At 47.4% G+C, this 19,749-nt stretch overlaps 7 protein-coding genes across 7 annotated transcripts; 4 read left to right on the forward strand and 3 right to left on the reverse strand.

The window, feature by feature from the left end:
* Positions 1-377: 377 nt before the first annotated feature.
* UA08_01122 (hypothetical protein) lies at positions 378-1,532 on the forward strand (the record flags this gene model as incomplete). The annotated part of the gene is made up of 3 exons (XM_020259875.1): positions 378-922; positions 977-1,099; positions 1,154-1,532. 3 exons carry the CDS (start codon positions 378-380, stop codon positions 1,530-1,532), a joined length of 1,047 nt encoding a protein of 348 aa, XP_020124524.1.
* A 789-nt stretch (positions 1,533-2,321) lies between these two features.
* UA08_01123 (hypothetical protein) lies at positions 2,322-3,388 on the forward strand (the record flags this gene model as incomplete). The annotated part of the gene is made up of 3 exons (XM_020259876.1): positions 2,322-2,726; positions 2,801-3,338; positions 3,372-3,388. The coding sequence occupies 3 exons, from the start codon at positions 2,322-2,324 to the stop codon at positions 3,386-3,388; spliced, it is 960 nt and encodes a 319-aa protein (XP_020124523.1).
* A 403-nt stretch (positions 3,389-3,791) lies between these two features.
* UA08_01124 (hypothetical protein) lies at positions 3,792-5,089 on the reverse strand (the record flags this gene model as incomplete). The annotated part of the gene is made up of 5 exons (XM_020259877.1): positions 3,792-3,947; positions 3,987-4,354; positions 4,429-4,849; positions 4,906-4,996; positions 5,058-5,089. 5 exons carry the CDS (start codon positions 5,087-5,089, stop codon positions 3,792-3,794), a joined length of 1,068 nt encoding a protein of 355 aa, XP_020124518.1.
* Positions 5,090-11,179: 6,090 nt separating this feature from the next.
* UA08_01125 (hypothetical protein) lies at positions 11,180-13,815 on the forward strand (the record flags this gene model as incomplete). Its single annotated transcript, XM_020259878.1, has 3 exons — positions 11,180-11,620; positions 11,684-12,621; positions 12,693-13,815. The coding sequence occupies 3 exons, from the start codon at positions 11,180-11,182 to the stop codon at positions 13,813-13,815; spliced, it is 2,502 nt and encodes an 833-aa protein (XP_020124517.1).
* A 529-nt stretch (positions 13,816-14,344) lies between these two features.
* UA08_01126 (hypothetical protein) lies at positions 14,345-14,992 on the reverse strand (the record flags this gene model as incomplete). Its single annotated transcript, XM_020259879.1, has 4 exons — positions 14,345-14,537; positions 14,613-14,680; positions 14,758-14,892; positions 14,975-14,992. 4 exons carry the CDS (start codon positions 14,990-14,992, stop codon positions 14,345-14,347), a joined length of 414 nt encoding a protein of 137 aa, XP_020124520.1.
* Positions 14,993-15,404: 412 nt separating this feature from the next.
* Positions 15,405-16,536, forward strand: UA08_01127 (hypothetical protein; the record flags this gene model as incomplete). The annotated part of the gene is made up of 3 exons (XM_020259880.1): positions 15,405-15,726; positions 15,776-16,268; positions 16,341-16,536. 3 exons carry the CDS (start codon positions 15,405-15,407, stop codon positions 16,534-16,536), a joined length of 1,011 nt encoding a protein of 336 aa, XP_020124519.1.
* Positions 16,537-17,252: 716 nt separating this feature from the next.
* UA08_01128 (hypothetical protein) lies at positions 17,253-18,746 on the reverse strand (the record flags this gene model as incomplete). The annotated part of the gene is made up of 4 exons (XM_020259881.1): positions 17,253-17,396; positions 17,485-18,225; positions 18,419-18,601; positions 18,684-18,746. 4 exons carry the CDS (start codon positions 18,744-18,746, stop codon positions 17,253-17,255), a joined length of 1,131 nt encoding a protein of 376 aa, XP_020124526.1.
* Positions 18,747-19,749: the final 1,003 nt, after the last annotated feature.

Consider the following 19,749-nt stretch of genomic DNA (forward strand, 5'->3'; position numbering starts at 1 on the left):
CTGTTGCATTTTGTGGGGAGCTTGTCCGGCTCCGTAGCCATGAACTAGACGTGCCATGTCCCAGCTGAGGGCACGTGTGATTGCTGCAATGAAGAACTTTCAGGTACGTAAGCACAGCCATTCATTAACTATGAGGCTAAATGCTTTTACTATATATTTTGCCCGTCTCGTCTTTTGCGTTCTCCATAGCATTGATCATAGTTGTAAAAAATTTATCCCTCTCTCTCTTTCCTTTTCTGTTCTTTCTTTTTTCTTTGTCGATAGTATTCCAGTTCCCTCCAGTTCGGTGACAATTGCTCCTGCATTGGCGTTGAAAACAAGCCGGATCATTTTGAGATATCCCTGCAACAATACCAATTGCTTCAATTCGTTGCAGCATGGTGTATTCCCTCTCATTGGCAGTTTTCACGGTATTCGGCGTCTTCTTTCAATGGCTGCTGAGATGGTTTCATTCTTCACAGAAAAAGGTTCATGAGAATACGAACAACCAGGATGTGACTCTCAGGGCGCCATATCCATGCAATGCAATCAAAGGCAACCAGAAATTCCGCATTACCATGGGTTTGCGAAAGTTGGATGAGTGGAACTGGCTTACTGTCGATAAAAACTATTTGAAGGAGCATGACATTCGGGATTCTCTGCTTCGAAACCAGAGGGAAAACGTGTTCCAATGCCTTCCTGAATCTAAAGCTGCCTGTGCAGAAGTTTTGGAAGTGGTGGCACAATTCCTGTGTGAGAGATACCCAAGCATGTTTCTTATGGAAGACCATGGTGCCATGAAAAGAATCCACAATATCAAAACGGGTGAAAAATTCGTCATTGGCGGTGCAAATAGCACAACGGAGCCTCTTGAAATTGCAGTGCGGCTGGCTATGGAGGATTTGAGTGTCCTCATGAAGAATGCGGACGGAGAATACTACCTGTATGGGGCCAAGTGACGCTGTTCCTAATTTCTAATGCTGATAGTTCTTGGTAGTGCTGCGAGTGCTACCCTGTTTCCCGTTGGGTGGTCGGTTCAGAACCGCATTGGATGGACCGTCTCTCAGATTCATGCACCTGTACCGGAGTGGCACAACAAGGTTGGGCATTCAGTTAACAAGTAAGTGACAATGACAAAGCAGACTTGCAGGTGGGCTATGTCTAACCATCCTAGATTTTTTTGCCGACTCACTCCGGAGTCGCCGATGGAACGGTCCAACTATTTCTTAGAGACCACAGAGCCAGACGAAGGCTTGAGCAACACTCTATTTCGGCCCGATGGATTAAACGAGCAGAAACCCGGCCCGTCTATTGATGAGGTCCTCCTTCGTCGTGAACGGCAGACCTTCCGGCGGTTACCACGTACTGGAGCTCTAGTTTTCAGCGTCAAGACAACACTGGAAACGCTCAAAGACCTCCCAGTTGATCAGCTGCAGGCTCTGGCCACTGAAATCCGAAGCTGGCCTGATGACATGGCCAAGTATAAGGGGCGCGATGTTTGGGGCCAACGTGTATTGGACTACTGCATTCAACGGGGTATTGTCCCTGCATGACTGTGATATGACAACTATCGTGCCCCATTTGTTTTTTTTGGCTTTTTATTCCCCCGTCACACGCGAATTTGCATTACGACGAGTGCTAAAGGTGTTCACTGTCCTCGTCGATGCTTTTTTCTCTTTCTGTCGCTTCACCCCTTGATTATTCGTAAAGTTCCTGCTGTTTGCGTGATGCCCGTTGACGACAACAAAAGTTTGGGTGGCTGTCTGAATATCATTTGAAACCCCTGCACAAAAGCGATGGTTTATAAGCGTTTATTGATGGATTGGCACTGCCATGAATGTACTTCGTCCAAAGTAGTTGATGAGTTCAGATACTTAGCAAATGCAAGATTGATTGATTGATTGGACTGAATTGTGCAGGGATGTTGCTGGGTTGACAGTCCGGCAAGACGTCCGTTTGGCTGGGCTACTTCCCAAGCGGTTAGGCTGGCTCCTTCCCTGCCGAAACCAACGTCATCCGGCGCCTTCCTCAAACACTCGCGCGACAACAACAGCAGAAAGATCAGTCGCTCTCGTCCAGTCGTCGCCAAAAAGCCTTTCAACTCGACACAAGCACCGTCAGAGTCACTACTGATTGCCACCGCAAGTGGCCTGTGCCTGTTTTGCATCTTGTCTTCTTTATTCTGGCAAAAATGCCTCCTTCTATTTCTATCCTGCCGTCTGTCTTGTGCGGTTGGCATTTCGAATACAAAGGTCAACTGGAGTATTTTAAGAATCTTTTGAATGTCAATAACCCTTCTCGCAAAAGTTTTCTTTTTGTATGACGCTATTCCGGGGGGGAAAATGGTGATATCGAAGTCAACATTGTTATTAAAGCAGCTTGCATTTCTCGCCTATGCTGTTCACGATGCCCAAGCAGTCCATCACATGAAGCGGTCGCCTGTGACCCTACAAGCTACCGACGCATCCCAGCGTGCCTTCAAGATAACCAACTATTGCCCCGTTGATATCTATCCAGCAATACAAACCCAGGCAGGAACTGGGCCAGCCTTTGGCGGCTACCAAGCTACACCCGGGAACACCACCAGCTTCGAAGTCAGTGCGGACTGGCAGGGCCGGATATGGGCACGCACAAATTGCACGTTTAATGCAGATGGGACGGCACCAGAGGTCTCGGGTGGGTTGAATGGAACGGGCGAAGCGTGTCTAACAGGCGATTGCGGTGGGGTGCTGAATTGCCAGGGAACTGTATGATGATACCCCATACCGGTCAATGTTAAGTGAAGCTTACTCAAAGTTCAAAATGTTGCTATATAATTTAGGGCAAGCCCGCTACGCTCGCTGAATTCACGATGTCATCAGACGTTAATTTGTCTTACTACGACATCTCTCTGGTTGACGGTTATAACCTGCCGTTGGGAATCATTTCGTTGCATAACGAGTCGAGTGATGCCGATCTCAGAGCCATGCCATCAAATACCACAAATCCTGTCTGTATTGGGAGTCCGAATTTCTGGGAAACTTTGAATGAACTCAACACGACTACTGTGCCAGTCAATTCGACCATTGGCAGTATCACTTACTCGACCCCGCTAGAATTAACGCTGGGGACGCATGCAGTCTCGCGGTGGTGTCCCTGGCCTCTTCAAATCCAGCCACCTAAAAAGCCCGGTGATGGAGTCTATCCATACCCTGATGACGGAATCCCGCGTCCTGATTTTGATCCTTGCTTGTCGATGTGTTCGATGTATGGGAAAGCGAGTTATTGCTGCAGTGGGAAATACGACAAGCCGAACAAATGCGGGCCGAATATGTATAGTAAGGCTGCGAAGAAGGTCTGTCCAGATGCGTATAGCTATGGTAGGTTCTTCTTCTATAAAACAATGATCGTAGCCACTGACAAGCGATAATAGCTTATGACGACAAAACATCCACTTTCACTATCCAACAAGGGGCAGGGTTTGAAGTCGTCTTCTGCCCGTCTGGTCGATCAACGAACATACAAAGTATTTTGACTAGTTCTTAGCCTTTCTGAAATCTTGTGCTTATGTCCTAGTTCTGTGGCTTTCTATAGCAATTTAGATACATCCATGAAGGCAAAAGATCGTTATACAAATGTGATACAAAGGAATAGCTTCTCCTTAATCTCCTAAGTTTCAATACTTCTCTCTCTGTCCAGATCGAGTGATTAGGTATGTATAGATATATATAAACTTGGGCCATGGGGCTTCTTAGAGTTTCGGTTGAGGCGCTGGGTCTTCATCCTGTTTTAGTCGAACAACCCCCTTCGAATGGCCTAAATTAGCTCATCAATCAAAGATAGAAGTCAAAGATGGAAAATACCTCTTGAATACACGTCGCCACATGCACGCCTTCTCTTGACCACACCTTTTGCGTGACCAAACCCCTGCCTTCGCCCGCCCAGGGGCTGTCCATACTGACAAGTAACCAGTCATCTGCCCTAAGTGCCTGCGGATTATGAAAATAAATAGTATGGTCTAGACTAACTATCATGCCAATTTCCCTACTATCATTTCTCTTCATGATTGACGACAGCCTATTCGCCGTTAAAGTGCCATTCAACGTTCCAGCGCGGATTTCTGCCGCTTCCTCATCCGCAAGTTCTTTGAAATAGCGCGATAGGGCTTCACTGTCAAGATCGGAGGGATTCTTGAGTGCCTTGAGAGCGCGTTGCAGGGCTGCTGGAGAGGAAAACCGTGGGATTTGGTGTAATCGGGCAACTGTGCCGATGAAATAACTGTCCGACATGTATGCAAATGCTGATAGATGGGCCTGGTGACCGCCTGCTTGGGAAATTTTGCCCCGGGTACGTATCCATTGGCGCAGCTTCCTGTCCTCGATATTTGTGTCATCTGCTATATGAAGTTGAAAGAGGATGAATCTTAGTTACTCGTCCCCTTTTCCCTGTGCAGCAAAGACGTGGACATACAGATCAAGAGAGGACTGTCATCCAGTCTCTGTGATTCAAAGGGACTCCGCGCTTCCGGCGGAGTTGGTAGTTCCTTTGGAGGCGGTGCATCAGGCATCTTGGAGTCATGTTCGACTTTTCTCTTTCCGCCACTATTCGCGGCATTGAAACTCAGCGTGGTGGTGAAAATGGGGCGTCCGCGCTGTCGCGCCTGCACCGTTCTGGTAGCGTAGCTTCTGCCGGTGCGGACGCGCTCAACATGATAGACAATGGGGATCTCGGAGTCACCAGCAAGCACAAAATAGCAGTGCATGCTGTGCACGAAGAAGTTGTCGGGCACAGTGAGCTGCGCGGCAGAGAGGCATTGCGCTATGACGGCGCCGCCGTAGATACCACGCGCGCCGGGCGGATGCCACAGCGGCCGGGTATTTGTGAAGACATCCTAGATATCGTCAACGCTTGGGTTAATAGCGTATAATGACCATCGCAAGGACGTACAGGGCCGATGTCGCTGATGGGAGTTAGCTCGAGAACATTTTCGATCGCAGCTTTGCTGGGATCGAGTGGCGGCGGCTCGAAGATGGTGACTCTGGTCGACGACATTCTCTTGTAATCTCAAAGCAACACTAAGAACGCTACATATGTCTTACAATAGGCGAGGAGAAATAAAAACAAGAGCCATGGCTGCAACGGTGGGACGAATGCCGAAACACTTGAAGGGGGCTTAATGTACCGGAGTTTTGTTTAGGCTTATCGACAGCCGAGGTTCTTTTTTATGCTAATTAGATAAGCAATGCTTTTACCTAGGCATCTTATGCAGTACAATTCGTTCTCCTCTGATTTACAGCCAAAGCTATTCTCTAGACAGGCATCGAAAGAGAAAGAGAACTCGTGCTTAAAGCCGACTCGCTGATATTGTTTTCCCCAGCACCAACACCGATAGCTACCTGGAGACAGATAGTTTTCCCGTTCTTGCGTTTTCTCCAGGACTTGTCGACGGCGCTATTTCTGGCAAACAAGCGGAAAAATCTTCACTTCCTTCTATTGTCCACCAACACTTCGCTTTGAATTACAAGAATTACAATCGACGCACTCTGAAGGTTCAAACCTACAATCGTGGGCAACTCAACGCTGGAAAGGGTGACGGGTTGCGTCCTCTTCGTAGAAGAGTCTGAAAGAATCAGACGGCATCAAGACTTGGCTCATGTCCCTGGGGTTACCGTTGTTAGGCAACCCATTGTTCCAATGCATAGAAATAGGTTTCTCTTACCTTTTTGTATGCCTTGTGTATCTCCCTAAAACACTGCATTTTACATGCAGCGGGGCAAACGACGAGAGAAAAGCATCCCCTCTCCTTGGAAGCTAACTCCCATCACCAAGATGCCTCCACGAAAGGGAGAAGTGCAGAGACGGTGATCTTATGTTCAAAGATATCGATGACTGGTGCTTTCTGCAGCGAGCTGGTATGACATATCACATGATCGGAAGGAAATATATGAACGCCAAAAGGTGGTCGATTGATGCTATCTCAAGTGAATATTCAAGAAGACGGAAAACAGGCACCGCCGAGGCGCTGGCCTGAGACGAGAGCGCCCAAGGCATGTCGTTATCCTACAATCTACTTTCATAATTTCACATTGCAACGAAGCCGCTATTGGCATTTTGTTCTCCTCTTCCCCGTCACTTCTAGGACACTTCCTTTGTGAGCGTGACACAGGGTTTAGTATCTATTTACGCCTATCGACGAGCCGAGCTTCTTTTTTATCCCAATTAGCAATGCTTTTAACCTAGACATCTTTACGATACGGTTTGTCCTCTTTCGACTGAGAGGGTTGTTGCTGGACTACCAAAAAGACCTAATAAGTTGTATTGTCTGGCATATGTCATCAATAATAAGTATCTAGATATCTCGAGAAAGTGGCCTGCGTTGTTCGCAATAGCATCCATTCCGATTGGTCTCATAAAAATCTATCCACACAGAAAGGAAATATTTCCAGGCACATATGGATATCGAAAAGAGGAATAAAGTCAAGGGAACCATGGACAGCCTCGAGTGGCCAGCTGCTGTACAGAACTCTCGCTTAGTACCGGTTTTGCTGGTCGTTTGTCTCCTTGTTTTCACTAAGATTCTGGACAACAACAATCCCGGTATCACGTTGGTATACAGCACAGAAAAGAATTTGACTTTTTATTCCCTTGCAATTCTTGGGTAGAGAGAGCCAGCAAGCATTGCGCCACCTGAACATCATTAATGCACTGTAGCCGAGGTCACTGGGCGAATGACTTTGTCTGCCCGACGGTATATGCAATGACAATATAGTAGTCTCTATATCCATGGATGTACTATCCATCCAGTGAAATATGGGGGCACAGTTTGCAAGTCAGCCGCCCATTTACAAAAGGGTATGTTACTATCCATTCAGCTAAATCAGAGTCTTACAGCCTACCGCTGTCTAGACATTTGGGGGCCAACCTTCCACACTTTCTACGCCTTGCGTATCCAGGCCGTGTTTTAAACGACCCCAAATACCAGTTAAGCGAATATGAGTTCAGCCGCAATCATACCAACTAGACCTCGGCCAAGTGCCTAGATAACAGCCCCATGGAGGAAGGCGATTCGATTAAACCCATTAAGTGAGGAAAAGTACGACGGGGCATGCTGCCTTTTTGCCACAAACGCCCCCGGGGATGCATCGAAGGCGAGTTCTTGGTCATGCGACTGAACAAACGTTGTAAATTAATAGCAGGTACGTAGTAAGGATGCTTATTTATGCGATGAATCCTCGGACTCGAGGCTAGACCGCGTACAGCCAAGTACACCGTATTATAGCTAGAAGAATCCATGGTAATACCTGCCGCATGGTGCCTACCTAGGCACAGGGAGGCCTGAGCATAGCTAACCCCAAAACTACTAGGAAGTAGATGATCTCAGCGAGCATGTATATGACTTGCATGCATTAAGGTGATGGATCACAATAGAAAACGATCCTTCGCCCTAGTCCTAGAATGTAGTGTGTGCTTACCTAGGTGCCCCGTACTCGCGCAAGTCAATGCAGAGATAGAATTGCATGATGCTGTACATCAACATCAAGCCTGTAACTATACAAGGTTGAGGCAACAAATGCCGACGATTGGCTGACTGGGCCAATCAGGAAGGTTGAAGAGACGCTGATGTCATAAGGATCGGCGTACACGTACTGCACGGTACGGTATATACAGTACCGTACGGCGGAGTAACATCCAAACCAATAATCTATCATGATTGCCTTTCGGCAGAGATAGCTCCGAGATGTTGGAACCGAGTGGAGTCTTAACGGCGTGGCAGATCTTATGGCAAGGAAAGATTTTTGCTGTTGAAACTTGACAGCACAAACACGGAGTACACAACGTGCCAATTCTACTGTTCCTGACCTACCACGGAAGACAGGTCGTCTACTTTGTATACACAGCGTGGTATGGGTTAAAAAAAAAAACAAAAAGAACACACCAAACCCCTGCTGGGGCGTTGGGCATCGGCTCCGCGCCAGGAACCACGAGGCGCATCTCAGAAGCAGGCAGGCCGCTATGCCCCTTTGAAAAGGCGACGAGGGAAGGCGAGCCGAAAAAATGGACGATAAATTCCGGCGGGGACTATGCCTGTATCAAGCTAGCCCAGAGTTAAACCACATAGGGACAAATTACCAGACTCGGGATTTGCGCGTACGAGGCAGTCTCGAAACTTAACCCCATCTAGATCTGGTGTAACTTGGATCGCATGCTTGTACGGTAGTAGCACTGCAAATTAGCTAGCTTGGCGTTGTCGACCACATTGGCCAATGGCTCGGGCTCTGGCCTGCCGATCGATGTAGTGCTTCCACGGGATCCTTTCTTATTATAATAATAATAATCAATTTAATTTGTACAGAAAGGAAAGTTGGGAAGCTGGCTTGTCCTCCGCTCCATCGCGCCAGCAGGGATTGTGACGGGAGATCGAGTCCAATAGAATGTCGGAAGAGCACGGCTCGTTACCGAGCCATTTCTTTTTTTTTTCCTTGTTTTCTTATCAATCAATCATACCCCTCCACTTTTTCGGTAAGCCAAGTTTGGTCGGAGTTCCCACTGTAAGGTACTGTCTATGTGAAACGGGCGGTGAGTAGGATAGGTACAAGGCCACGAGGCCACCTGACATGTATCATGATGGTGCTAATGTACGTACTACTTGCTAGTGGATGAAGAGGCGAGCATTAAACAAGGCCAAATACCCGCACACGGCTCGCTCGGCTACGTACCTACTTCCGTACCCTACGTGGTCGAATATAAATTTATATAAATCAAACGATCCGAGGTCGGAACGCTGACTCCGGACCCATTCTACGGATATTCCGAACTCAATCATCCTAAATTAGTATGGTAGTAAACGTACCAAGCAGAGTGAGCTCAGATCTCGTTCCTTGACTCAACCTCAACCCATGACCCCTGGCAGTTGGTTCGGAGAAGGTGACCCAATTAGTCTCGTCCGCTGGTATGTTATAGGGTTTTATAGCACTGCCCTCAGCCCTTCAGCCTGCAGGATGTCGTTCACCGTCGCGGCATGATGTACATATTTCCTACTGGATGCAGCACCCAGCTCCGTGGCCCCCCCCCTCAAGGCATCATGAGTATAATCCAACGTTGTACTCCGCATGCATATTAATATATAATATACGGAGATACGTAGTATCCTACTATTCCTGAATCCTGCACTACAACCGTGGGACATCGATGAATAATAAAACATTCCAATAACTACTATTGAACAATGATGAATACAACAACAGCTAAGCTAGTCAGTCCACTCGGTTTCCGAGAAACGGCCCACAGCCCACGCGCGGAGCTTTCGGCAAGGAAAGGCTCCCGGACATGATGAATTTCCAGGATTGCAAGATTCACAATCGCTCTACACACTCGTTTACTCCGTACTCCGTATAAATAGACCAGATATCATGTCTGCCCGGAGGAGTGCGGAAATATGTAGTCCATACGTGGGGACGACGTTCAGGCCGGATATTAGTTATCTGATCTTCATATCCATTCTGCAGAAACATCGGAGCAGGAGGGAGGCCAGGCAGGGGTTTATTCGGGATATTTTCCGCCGCTGCAGGTTGATCTTTGAACTCCTCAACTCTTGTCTTGCCCTGGCATCTGAGCGAAGAAAAAATAAGAGAGAAAGAAAGAAARAAAAAAAAAAAAAAAAAAAAAAAAAAAAAAAAAAAAAAAAAAAARRAAAGRAAAGAAAAGAAAAGRAAAKGGRGAWAMWMRRWSRAAAAAAAAAAAGGATGATGATGATTTACGTACGCTTTGATCCACTAGTATGTGGCTGTGTTGAGGCAGGATTTCCATTGGCTTAGATGGAGTACGGGGAGTTTTATGATGGTGCTAAATTAGTATGACTATGACGGATCATGGCACGGCAGAAAAATGGGCGGGGGGGCAAAACGGCATGGTCGATCTAGTTGTCTGGAAGTTTGTTGATGTTGATGTCGATGATGATGTGCTTGGAAGGATCTGACTAGACGCGAACCGAGGGCGTATTTGTCGGAGATGGCTCCGCTTTCAAGCTTTATTTTGCGGTTTCAGCGGCCTTGAATCGGCTGTCTGTGCAGGGTCTGGAATTCAGAAACTGGGGAGGCGCAATGCCCCGGACAGATCGTGTTCTCCTTGCAAGATGGGCTTTTGTCCATTGAGGTTCCCAGCAAAGATCAGAAATTTCCGGATATGGCAATGACCTAAATACCAATACCAATACCAATACCAATACGGTACGGCAGGCAGGCAGGCAATCTACTATCCGGTATGAACTTTAAACGACGCACCCTCCTAAGCTCTTAGCGCACCCCGCTGCTGGAGCCGGGGCTTGGCGGAGGGCCATCCTGACTTGCATTGGATCTGGATGTAGCACAGCTTAGCTTCTTTCAGTACGGAGTGCATGAGTATTGTTAAGCGCCTACTAAGGGCGACTATCTATGAGGAGGACTGCGTAGTATGGCTGCCATTCGCATTCATTGTTCTAGTATCGGTGCTCCGTCTTGATATTCGAATATGCATGTATCGTACCGTACCGTACCGTGCAGTATTGTCGGCCTTGCAAGCCGGGAAACGAGCCAAGCAAGTGACGGGCGTCCACTAAAAGGGTATGACACGGACACTGCTCTGAAACAATTTCACTCTAAGAGCCTACTCTACATGCTAAGATAGTGCATGCAATTAAGTTAAGCACAGAGTGCATCTAGTTAGTTTGTTAGTTAGTGAGTAGCTTAGTGCTGAATACATACTGCTCGCCGCTGATTGGCTGCCGGCCGGGGTGAACTTTCTGCATTGCCTGTGACTCGCCCCCGTCCCTTCCTCTTCGAGGCCATCACCACCAGCGCTGCTTAACCTTCCTGCATCTCTCTCCCTCACTCCCTCTCACGCTCACACACACAAGCTCTCTTGTAACACCGTGTCCTCCTTCCCTTGAACTTCAATTTCTTCCTGTCTCCAAGATCCTAACTATCCTTCTTTGTCTTCGTCTGGTCCAGTACTGTTGATTTCTTTATTTGCTCGAATGCCCTTTTAGCTCTTTGTTCTTCCTTTCCCCTCTGTCCGCGACAGCTTGCATATTCCAACAGCCGGTGGTGTGACTCACGAAAGGGGTGGAAATCGACAGACTGGAAACATCAGGGAGACGGCGCATGGGGCTTGCCACACTGTGGATTGCCTTTCCCGCTACGCATTGCATTGTATGTGACTGGATGATTGGGGGTCTGCGACAAGGATGAATCCATTCCCAGCACCATTGTTATCAACAGCACCCTCAAACCCCAGCAAACAAGGCTCCCCATATGAATCGGCTTCGCTCCTGGCATCTTTGTCCCCCCAAGGCTCTCTGCCTCCGCCATCTGCCCTAGCATCCGCTCCCCCAAGCAGGCCGGGCAGTGGTTTGCAGATGGCGTATTTACTTCATCCGCCCGCCCAGCAGGGTCCTACGCTACCCATACCCCCTACTTCATCGCCTTATGCTCATTCCTACGACTCGGGATCCAGGTCTCCAGCGGATCGCGCATCCGTCCTGACTGATGGGAATGGATCTTTACCCGATGCTCCGAGTCTTGTCCCTCACATGGGAGGCTCTGTGGGACCACCCCAACAGAAAAGAGCCTACCGGCAAAGACGAAAGGATCCCAGTTGTGACGCTTGTCGCGAACGGAAAGTGAAGGTAAGAAAACCAATCACTAATTATTAGCAATCAGACTAAATTCGCAAACTGGAACAAACATAGTGCGACGCATCCGAGTCATCAAGCTGTACAGAATGCTTGAATCGAAAGGTTCGCTGTCAGTTCACTAAGGAAACCAATAGGCGCATGTCTTCGATCAAGTTTGTCACCTTCTCTGTTTCCAAAGGCCCGCCTTTGATTTCCGTTCTGACTTTCGGGCCATTTAGACAAGTTCAAGATCTTGAGAAGCAATTAAGTAGCACAAAGCAGCAATTACACCAGCTAAGGTCGGGTGTTTTGAAAGCTGATAGTGTGATGGATGTTGAATTTGACATGAGTGGTCAACCGGTACTAAAGCTTCCAGATGTTGGCTATCGGCCGACCCGTCAAAATCGACCTACAATACCACAAGACTTTTCAAGAGTTCGCGCCAATGTACGCAACCAAGGTTATGGAATCATAAAAGTGCCGCCACCATACCGACAAGTAGTGTCACGATCCCTCATTCAAGATAACGGACCGGCGCTTCCTTCAAAGCCAGTTGCAGATCGACTGCTAGCACAATATCACACCTACGTTCACGCAGTCATGCCCATTATTCACTGGCCCAGCTTCATCTCCGAGTACGAATCATTATACCAGCGCGGAACGCTGCAAGGAACTAGTCGAGAATGGGCTGCTGTACTTTTTGGCGTTTTGGCTTGTGGTGTTATGCACTCTTTGGAATCGAACAAGCAACAGGAGGCACAAGGGTATCTCTTGGTTTCACAGACTATCTTGGATATGTGGGTGGACGAGTTTTCAATGGATCAGGCCCGCGTGGCACTTCTCGTAAGCATTGCTTTGAATGAGATGAATTCGAGGTCTTCCAGCTGGGTCTGGCTCGGTTCGGCAGTCAGGGTGGCGCAGGATATCGGTCTTCACATTGAATCAGGTCCTTGGTCAGCGGTTGAGCGCGAAACGAGGAGACGACTCTGGTGGGGGATTTATGCGTGGGACAGGTATGATGGCACTTGGGCACAAAGAAGCCGACTATATGCACTGTATGGTATAAATACTTACTTTCTCGCAGACTGCTATGCTTAGAATTGGGCAAGCCCATTTCGATCCACGATCAAGATTGTGATGTCGACCTACCTTGTCCGGTGGACGAGCAATTCATTTCAGAAGGGGCGCGTATTCCAGACGTCTCGCAAACAAATCCTTTGCTAGCCACTATTCATGTGGTTCGCTCAATAGGGCAGATAAAGAAAACCTTGAGATCTCCAGTAATTAGTCCTGCGACTCTCGAGATATTCGATCGCCATTTCAATGCGTGCTTAGCTACCTTCCCGATTCAATTCCACCCCAAGTCGGATAACCTTCTTGATCCCAGCTCCTTGGCGCCTATAATTTATCTCCAAAACGCGCGCTTCATTTTACATCGCCATAATATCTCTCCCTATTGCCCTATGGACCTCCGATCCTCCGCGTTAGATCATTGTCTATCGATCGCCCAGGACACAGCTCGCGTTCTTTCACGATGTATGCACACGCCGCCAGCGACACCTGCCTACGCAGGCGCCCACAATGAGTGGCAGACCCTGTTGGCATCTTCGGCTACAACTATGCTATGTACGCACATTTGGCGTTGTTTGATGATTCTCATCTTCCGTGAAGATTTTGCAGCTGCCTTGGTATGTGTACAGGCTTGCAAAACTATTGGGGACAGCCATGTCACTACAGGACCATGCGGGCGTTATGTCGCCTTCTTTCTCAATCGTCTACTAGATCGCCTTAGACGCAATGATACTGGCCCAATTGACCGAGATGAAGAGATGGTTGCGTATGTATCGGGCGACATGCAGAGCACGACGAGCGGTAGCTGGATTTGGCAAGGTAGCGAAACAGGCAGTCAACTTGAAAGCATGCCATCGCAAGGATCAACACCTTATTCATCGTCAATGCCAGAAGCTACGCAGAGAATTTCCAGTGACTCGGATTGGGAGGGATGGGAATGGATCGACAGGACGATACAATATCTCGCTACTGAGTTACACCAGCGGAATTATGAACGACGAGATATCCCTCCAATCGTTGTTCCACAGTCATCCGATTTTCAAAAAGTGAAAGAGGAGTCAATTTCAACGACTAGCAGTTCTCCTTCAAGATCCAGTGCACCTAGCTCGCGCATGACCATCGCCAATATCATATAAAAACGGTGCTTTTACCCGCCTCGGCGGTTTTCAGTTAATTCCATATATTGCATTTCGGGGAAGAGAAGGGCGGGGGTGGAGTTTGATTATTTTGCGGTGGCGTTCGACGAGTGGGTTGGTCACATCATAGCATATTCCAAATTTTTTTCTCTTTTACTATTTGTTTTACTTGGTGTAACGACAATCTATCTATGCCGGCGATGAGCAACGATTTTCCTCCCATATTTTCGCAGGGCATTAATATGATATGCACGGTCATGCTTGAAACATAAAAAGGGGCAATATGCCCTCTGTGTGTATCAATTTCTTTTGATTCTGATTCTGTGAAAGATATATTACTGATTCATGTAGATTATCTACAAATTTCATCCGGCCTGTGTAGATGTCTCATATCTGCATCAATAGAAGCCAACCCCGGTAAAATCCTTCAAAGGCCGATCATACTATCATGAAGAGAATCGTTCGATTTCTCTATTCTTAACTCATAACATTACTAGGGATAGCAAAGGGTGAGGCAAGGAGTATCTAGTTAGACATCCAAGTTAATAGCCTTCCCAAATCGCGCATAAAGAGCAGCTTTTAACTGCGACAATTCCTCGCGCAATTCCCCCAGCGAGTCTTCAAGGCGTGAGACTTCTTCATCAATCTCATACGAGGAAGTGGAGAGAAGTGATTGTGCGTCGGTGAGAGGGAGGTGGACAAATGAGTCTCCAATTTTGTATCTTTCGAAGCACGTCAGATAGACCGATAGATTTGCTGAGTAGATTGAAAGGAAGTTGTCGGGGAGAAGAACTCACGGTACTAATTCATCTTCATCTGCTAGTTCTAATTCGGTTGATATTTCTTCGAGATCTTCTTTATCTTTCTGGAAGATTGGTTAGTAGCTAGCTAGCTAGTATATGATACAACATAAACCACCGATAAGATGTCAAAGAGACTCACTTGTTTCCCTTTCAACCGCTCTTCGAGCACAGTTTCCCGCTGATGCAGTCTGCTGAATCGATTGATTTTCTCTTGATCTTCGCGACGGACCTCGTTGTCCTCGCCGCCTGCAGAGGCCTCCTCGTCTTTGGATAGCTAAGGGCTTGGTAAGTACGTGCGGACTGGATAGAATGTTGTATGCATTTATGCAACAGGGAAGGGGATGCTCTCGACGTACCATTCGATGTTGCAGCATTTTTTTGGGATTCACTGATGTTATCCCCCAGAAATTCAAGTATTCTATTCCAGTATCGGGGATCAGAATGTGTTTGTCTTTTTGGCTATGGATTTTGTGGATATCCCGCACGTGGTCTGTGCATGTAGTCAAGATGTAATTTTCGTCACAAGGCCGTATCGCCCATACAGTTGGGTTGGTTAGTTTACCATACAATAATACGTAGCAGCCTTGGCTCTCGTGATCATCATCGTCGTCGTCGTCCAAGCTTGCTTAAGAATCGCTCACGGGCACATTATTGTCTCGCCAATTTCTGTTCCTCCGTTCTAGCTCATTCTCTTATTGGTTGCGTCCTTCTACAAACCGATGGTTTTCTATTTCTTCTCATATAATTTGTGGTGATTTGTAGTTTGCGCCCTCTCCGCCCGTCGTCATGCGAGTCCACACACCGCAGACCGCGTGTGCATCCTTACTATCACTCCTCGTGCCATCCTTCACATCCGCTCTCGGCTTCGATTGCTCGAATATCCGTGTTGATAATATCGGTTTCGACCTGAGTCCGTTGGGTGGTGTACATGAGATCTCGCATTTTGTTGAATTCGAGGACCATTCCGTCAACACCACCTATGTCTTGAACATTTGCAATATTCTCAAAGGCGCTTCGAGGCGCGGGAATTTGAACTGTGGAACATCGAAGAATAGTTTGCTTTTCTCTCTTTTGCCTTTTCATTACGGAGCACTTGCTAACGCTCTGGGTTTGTTTTTTAGTTTGCGGATTCAGAGAGATCCACGACTTCGACACAGACACAATAGAAGAGAAGGATTTACCTATTGCCGGACTGGACCCGCTCGGAGGCGGCAGCAAGGATCCTGAGGTTACTCGTCTGAAAACACAGGACCCTTCAACCGAGGGTATTCGAGTCAAACTATCCGGAGGCCAAATTAAGGATGACGATTCAAAGCGATCAAAGCCAGCTTCAGCCGTCATCGAGTTTCAGTGTGATCCTGACCGCACAGGTCTGGAAGGTCTCAAGAATGACGATGATATCGATGAACAAGAGACAAAGAACAAGATGAGCCGCGATGGCAATGGCGATGACGGCGACAGCGACAGCGATCCCAAGGAGGACAAGACCCGAAGTCTCCAATATAAGAGCTTTGACCTGATTGATGACAAGTCCTATGTCCTACGGCTCGATTGGAAGACGAAATATGCGTGTGAGAATTACAAGCGAGAGAACCCGGCAGAGTCCACTGGTAGCGGTCACTGGGGACTGTTCACTTGGTTGATCATCATGTGAGTATCGTCTATCTTCTATTATTCTCGTACTTGACTCCAAGCTAATCATCGCTCTTCTTCGCAATCCAGTATCTTTCTTTCTGTCGCCGCCTATCTCATCTTCGGCTCCTGGCTAAACTACAACCGATACGGTGCCCGCGGCTGGGATCTTCTCCCGCACGCCGACACCATCCGCGACTTTCCATACATTTTTCAGGACTGGATACGTCGCGTCATCAACACGCTTCAAGGACCCGGGGCAAGGGGAGGATATGCCGCTGTATAATATAAACATTAATCTCGTTGCTCATTCATATATATCCCGAAATGTATGGGGGCTTTATTTTTTGGCTTTCTTTTTCTTTCCCCCTTATTCAAACAATTATCTTGCTTCCCCGCGTTCATTGGCATGATCTGAGAATACATCTACGTATGTTTGACTTTGAAATCAGAGCCCGTTACAAAACTGGCGCTGTGTGCGATGTATCTATCCATATATACTGCGCGTACCTACTTAGACTTTGATCAATAGAGGTGTTTGCAATGTTGCATTGATCTATCTATCTTATCAGATTATCGATACGTCGATACGCTTCTAAATATGCTTACCACTGTAGTAGCACTCTTTTCCCTGGATAATGAACGCATAATACGGAGTAATGCTCAACTAGAGTAAAGATTGACAAATATGTGGTGAAATTTCTGGTTGGGTAGACCAAAATTGCTGGTGAGAAGATAGAGGCATCTTTGAGCTGGCTAGGCTGGCTAAAGAACGAAAAGCTGGCTCGTGCGTCAGTATCCAGAGTTCACATCAGAATCAGGAAAAGAAAGACATCGGGGAAGAGAAGATGAAGCAATCTGTCAATATAAAAATATCCCCCCAATTTCAAGACCAAGTCATCATTACTCGCTAACGCTAGTTGAATGAATGGATTAAGAATGGAAATTCCCTTCTCCTGCACAATCTGAAAAGTGAATGCTAGTCCTCGGATTTATCATTAATTAAACTTTGAGTGCAAACTGCTTCAAGTAATGGTAATCTGCCATGTTGCGATTGACCGTCTCCCGAATGACCTTGGCGCCCTTTTCTCCGAATTTCTCTCGCCATTCGGCGTCAAACTCTTCCTCGGATTTGAAAGATTTGCTCTGTGGCATTTGGGATTAGCCTCGCGCATTCTGCTTGCAAGAAGAATCCGTAAAAGAGTAACGAATTGAAGATGTTGCCACTACTTACATGAGTACGGGCCTTGAGTTCTTTCGAAGCGATGGCATCGTCATGGAAGCCCTTCCACTTCTCAAATGCGGCACGAGCAAATGCATGGTCTTCTTCAGTGTCCCAAGAGAGCATCTCAGGTTCGAATGGAATGCCAACACTCTTGCAATATGTCTCAATCATCAGGGATGGGTTGTCTAGAAGGTCGTCTGCATCTACGACGCAGATTTCAACACCCTTCTTTTTACTAGAAGGACGGTGCTGGTGATCCACAATCCCGTCTCTTTTGTCTCCTCCATCGCCTGTAGCTACCGGGGTTGCGACTCGTGGTCCGACAAGACCGACTTTTCGCAGATAATCAAACACCCGACGCACTTCGTCATATCCCGCTTCGGATGGGGAGAATTCATGGAACCCAGTCACATCGTCCAGCGGCGGAATTGTGCATCGATAGTAAGACGGTATGCTGTAGTGTGGATCGCGGATGAGGAAAGTGAAATGAAACTTGGACAGGAGCTCCAGAGGCACCACGGTTGGATTTTCGGGCTCGGCTTCTGTCGCATAAGGGTAAGGGGGAGCTTTCACTGAAGCTCCCCCATTCGCGGCCACGCCATTTGCTCCATTAGCTGTGGCATGGCCGTTGACATCATCGTTGGTGCCAATGCCGCGTTTCACCTTGAACAAAGATGGAGCAACGCTAGCTGGTTTTCCGTTGGGAGGAACCAGATAGTGAATGATGTCCTTGATAAAAACTCGTTTACCCTGCGTTCCATCGGCAAGGTAAGTCTCAAATCAAGGGCGTGGTTTTGTTTGATAAGCAAGCGGCGGTGGACAATGACGCAAGGGGTTATGGGAAGCCACAACCTAAGTACGAAAAGGCAAGAAAGGGATAGGTATGGATTTGTTATAAAAACAGAAATTGAAGAAAAGAAAAGCTAAGCAAGGATTGTCTAACCTGAGTGGACTCCCTTTCAATCCGATCAAAGATAGTTTTGAAAGTAGACGTGCTGAAGCCGCTGGCGACTCGGGCCTCTTCGTCATCCTCATATCTTTCACTTAGCCTCTCCGGGCCAAAGTAAAAAGCGTCTCCAAATGGCTCGTGGATGCATTGGAGAGAGTCCCGACGGGTCATAAAGACCTATATTAAGAGCGCCAAGTCAGTTGGGGATTCACCCCTCGGGGCGCTCTTGAACGCAGCAAAAAGGGAGTGTATGATGTACCCTTTCAAAAGCCGTCGAGCATGCCCGAGGATGAGTAGCAACAAAAATAGGCTTGTCGGACATGGCTTAAAGGAAGTTGGATCTTCTCCGCCAATCTCAATTATGCCGTCGAGCACGTTGCTCTAGTCGAATGAGATGCAGACTGCAGTGGGTTTTCTTCGAGCACACCAGCTATGCAGAAATCACGCAAGAAGCGACCGATAATCCTGCGAAACGATCAGCCTCAGAACTCAAGCTTGTCCTCAATAGTCTTAAATTCCCAACAACCGCTAGTTATCTGAGCGAAACCAAAACAAAATGAAGATTCTCATTTACCTATAGCCTAGCCTATAGTGGAATATTCAGACTGTAGGCACAAGAGAAACTGGCATGAGCAGCGAAAAGAGAAAATCTCTTCTTCCAGCGACGGGATGCAGAGAGGTACTTATTAATAGTACTGTCTGGGGGCAAACTTCCTATTCACTTAGCAACCTAGTGACCCGGCTAGGAAGGGTTGTCGATGGCAGATGCTGTCAAATAACTAATGCAACACGAGTTGTTCTGGACAGGGTCACCGGCAGGATAATGGAGACCACAGCTGACGAAGGGCCAACCACAAGGCGAGAGTCCCCAGTAACAGGCCAAAGAAAAGAGGGTCACCAGCGCCGGAGGAGTGGATTCGGAGGGGTTAATCAGGTTTGCCATCCATCCATTCAGCCCGTGTTGAATGGCTGTGGGTAATAGACTAATAGTAATACAGTCGTTGCTTTGGCCGAGTTCAACCACCCCCCTTCTGGCCAATCATGCAACAGTCATCGGCAAAGCAAGTCTGAATTCATACTAGCCAGGAAAAAAAAAGGCCTCGATCCTGCCCTGTTTAGTTTTGCTCGGTTTCCATTGTATCCGCCTTAACCGTGGTAAATCGTGGGTATGTTGGATGGAATGATGCGTAACTAATGTTGTGTCTCGAGTAACCTACTGTATGCATGCATAGATCAGTTGATCCATGGAATTTCATCTCGACGTAGACTATGGTCTTTCTCGTTGACGCTTGATAGCTGTAAAAGTGGTTATTTCTTCTCGCAGT

This window comes from Talaromyces atroroseus (genome assembly GCF_001907595.1).
Source record: "Talaromyces atroroseus strain IBT 11181 chromosome Unknown scaffold_0, whole genome shotgun sequence".
Classification (NCBI taxonomy): domain Eukaryota; kingdom Fungi; phylum Ascomycota; class Eurotiomycetes; order Eurotiales; family Trichocomaceae; genus Talaromyces; species Talaromyces atroroseus.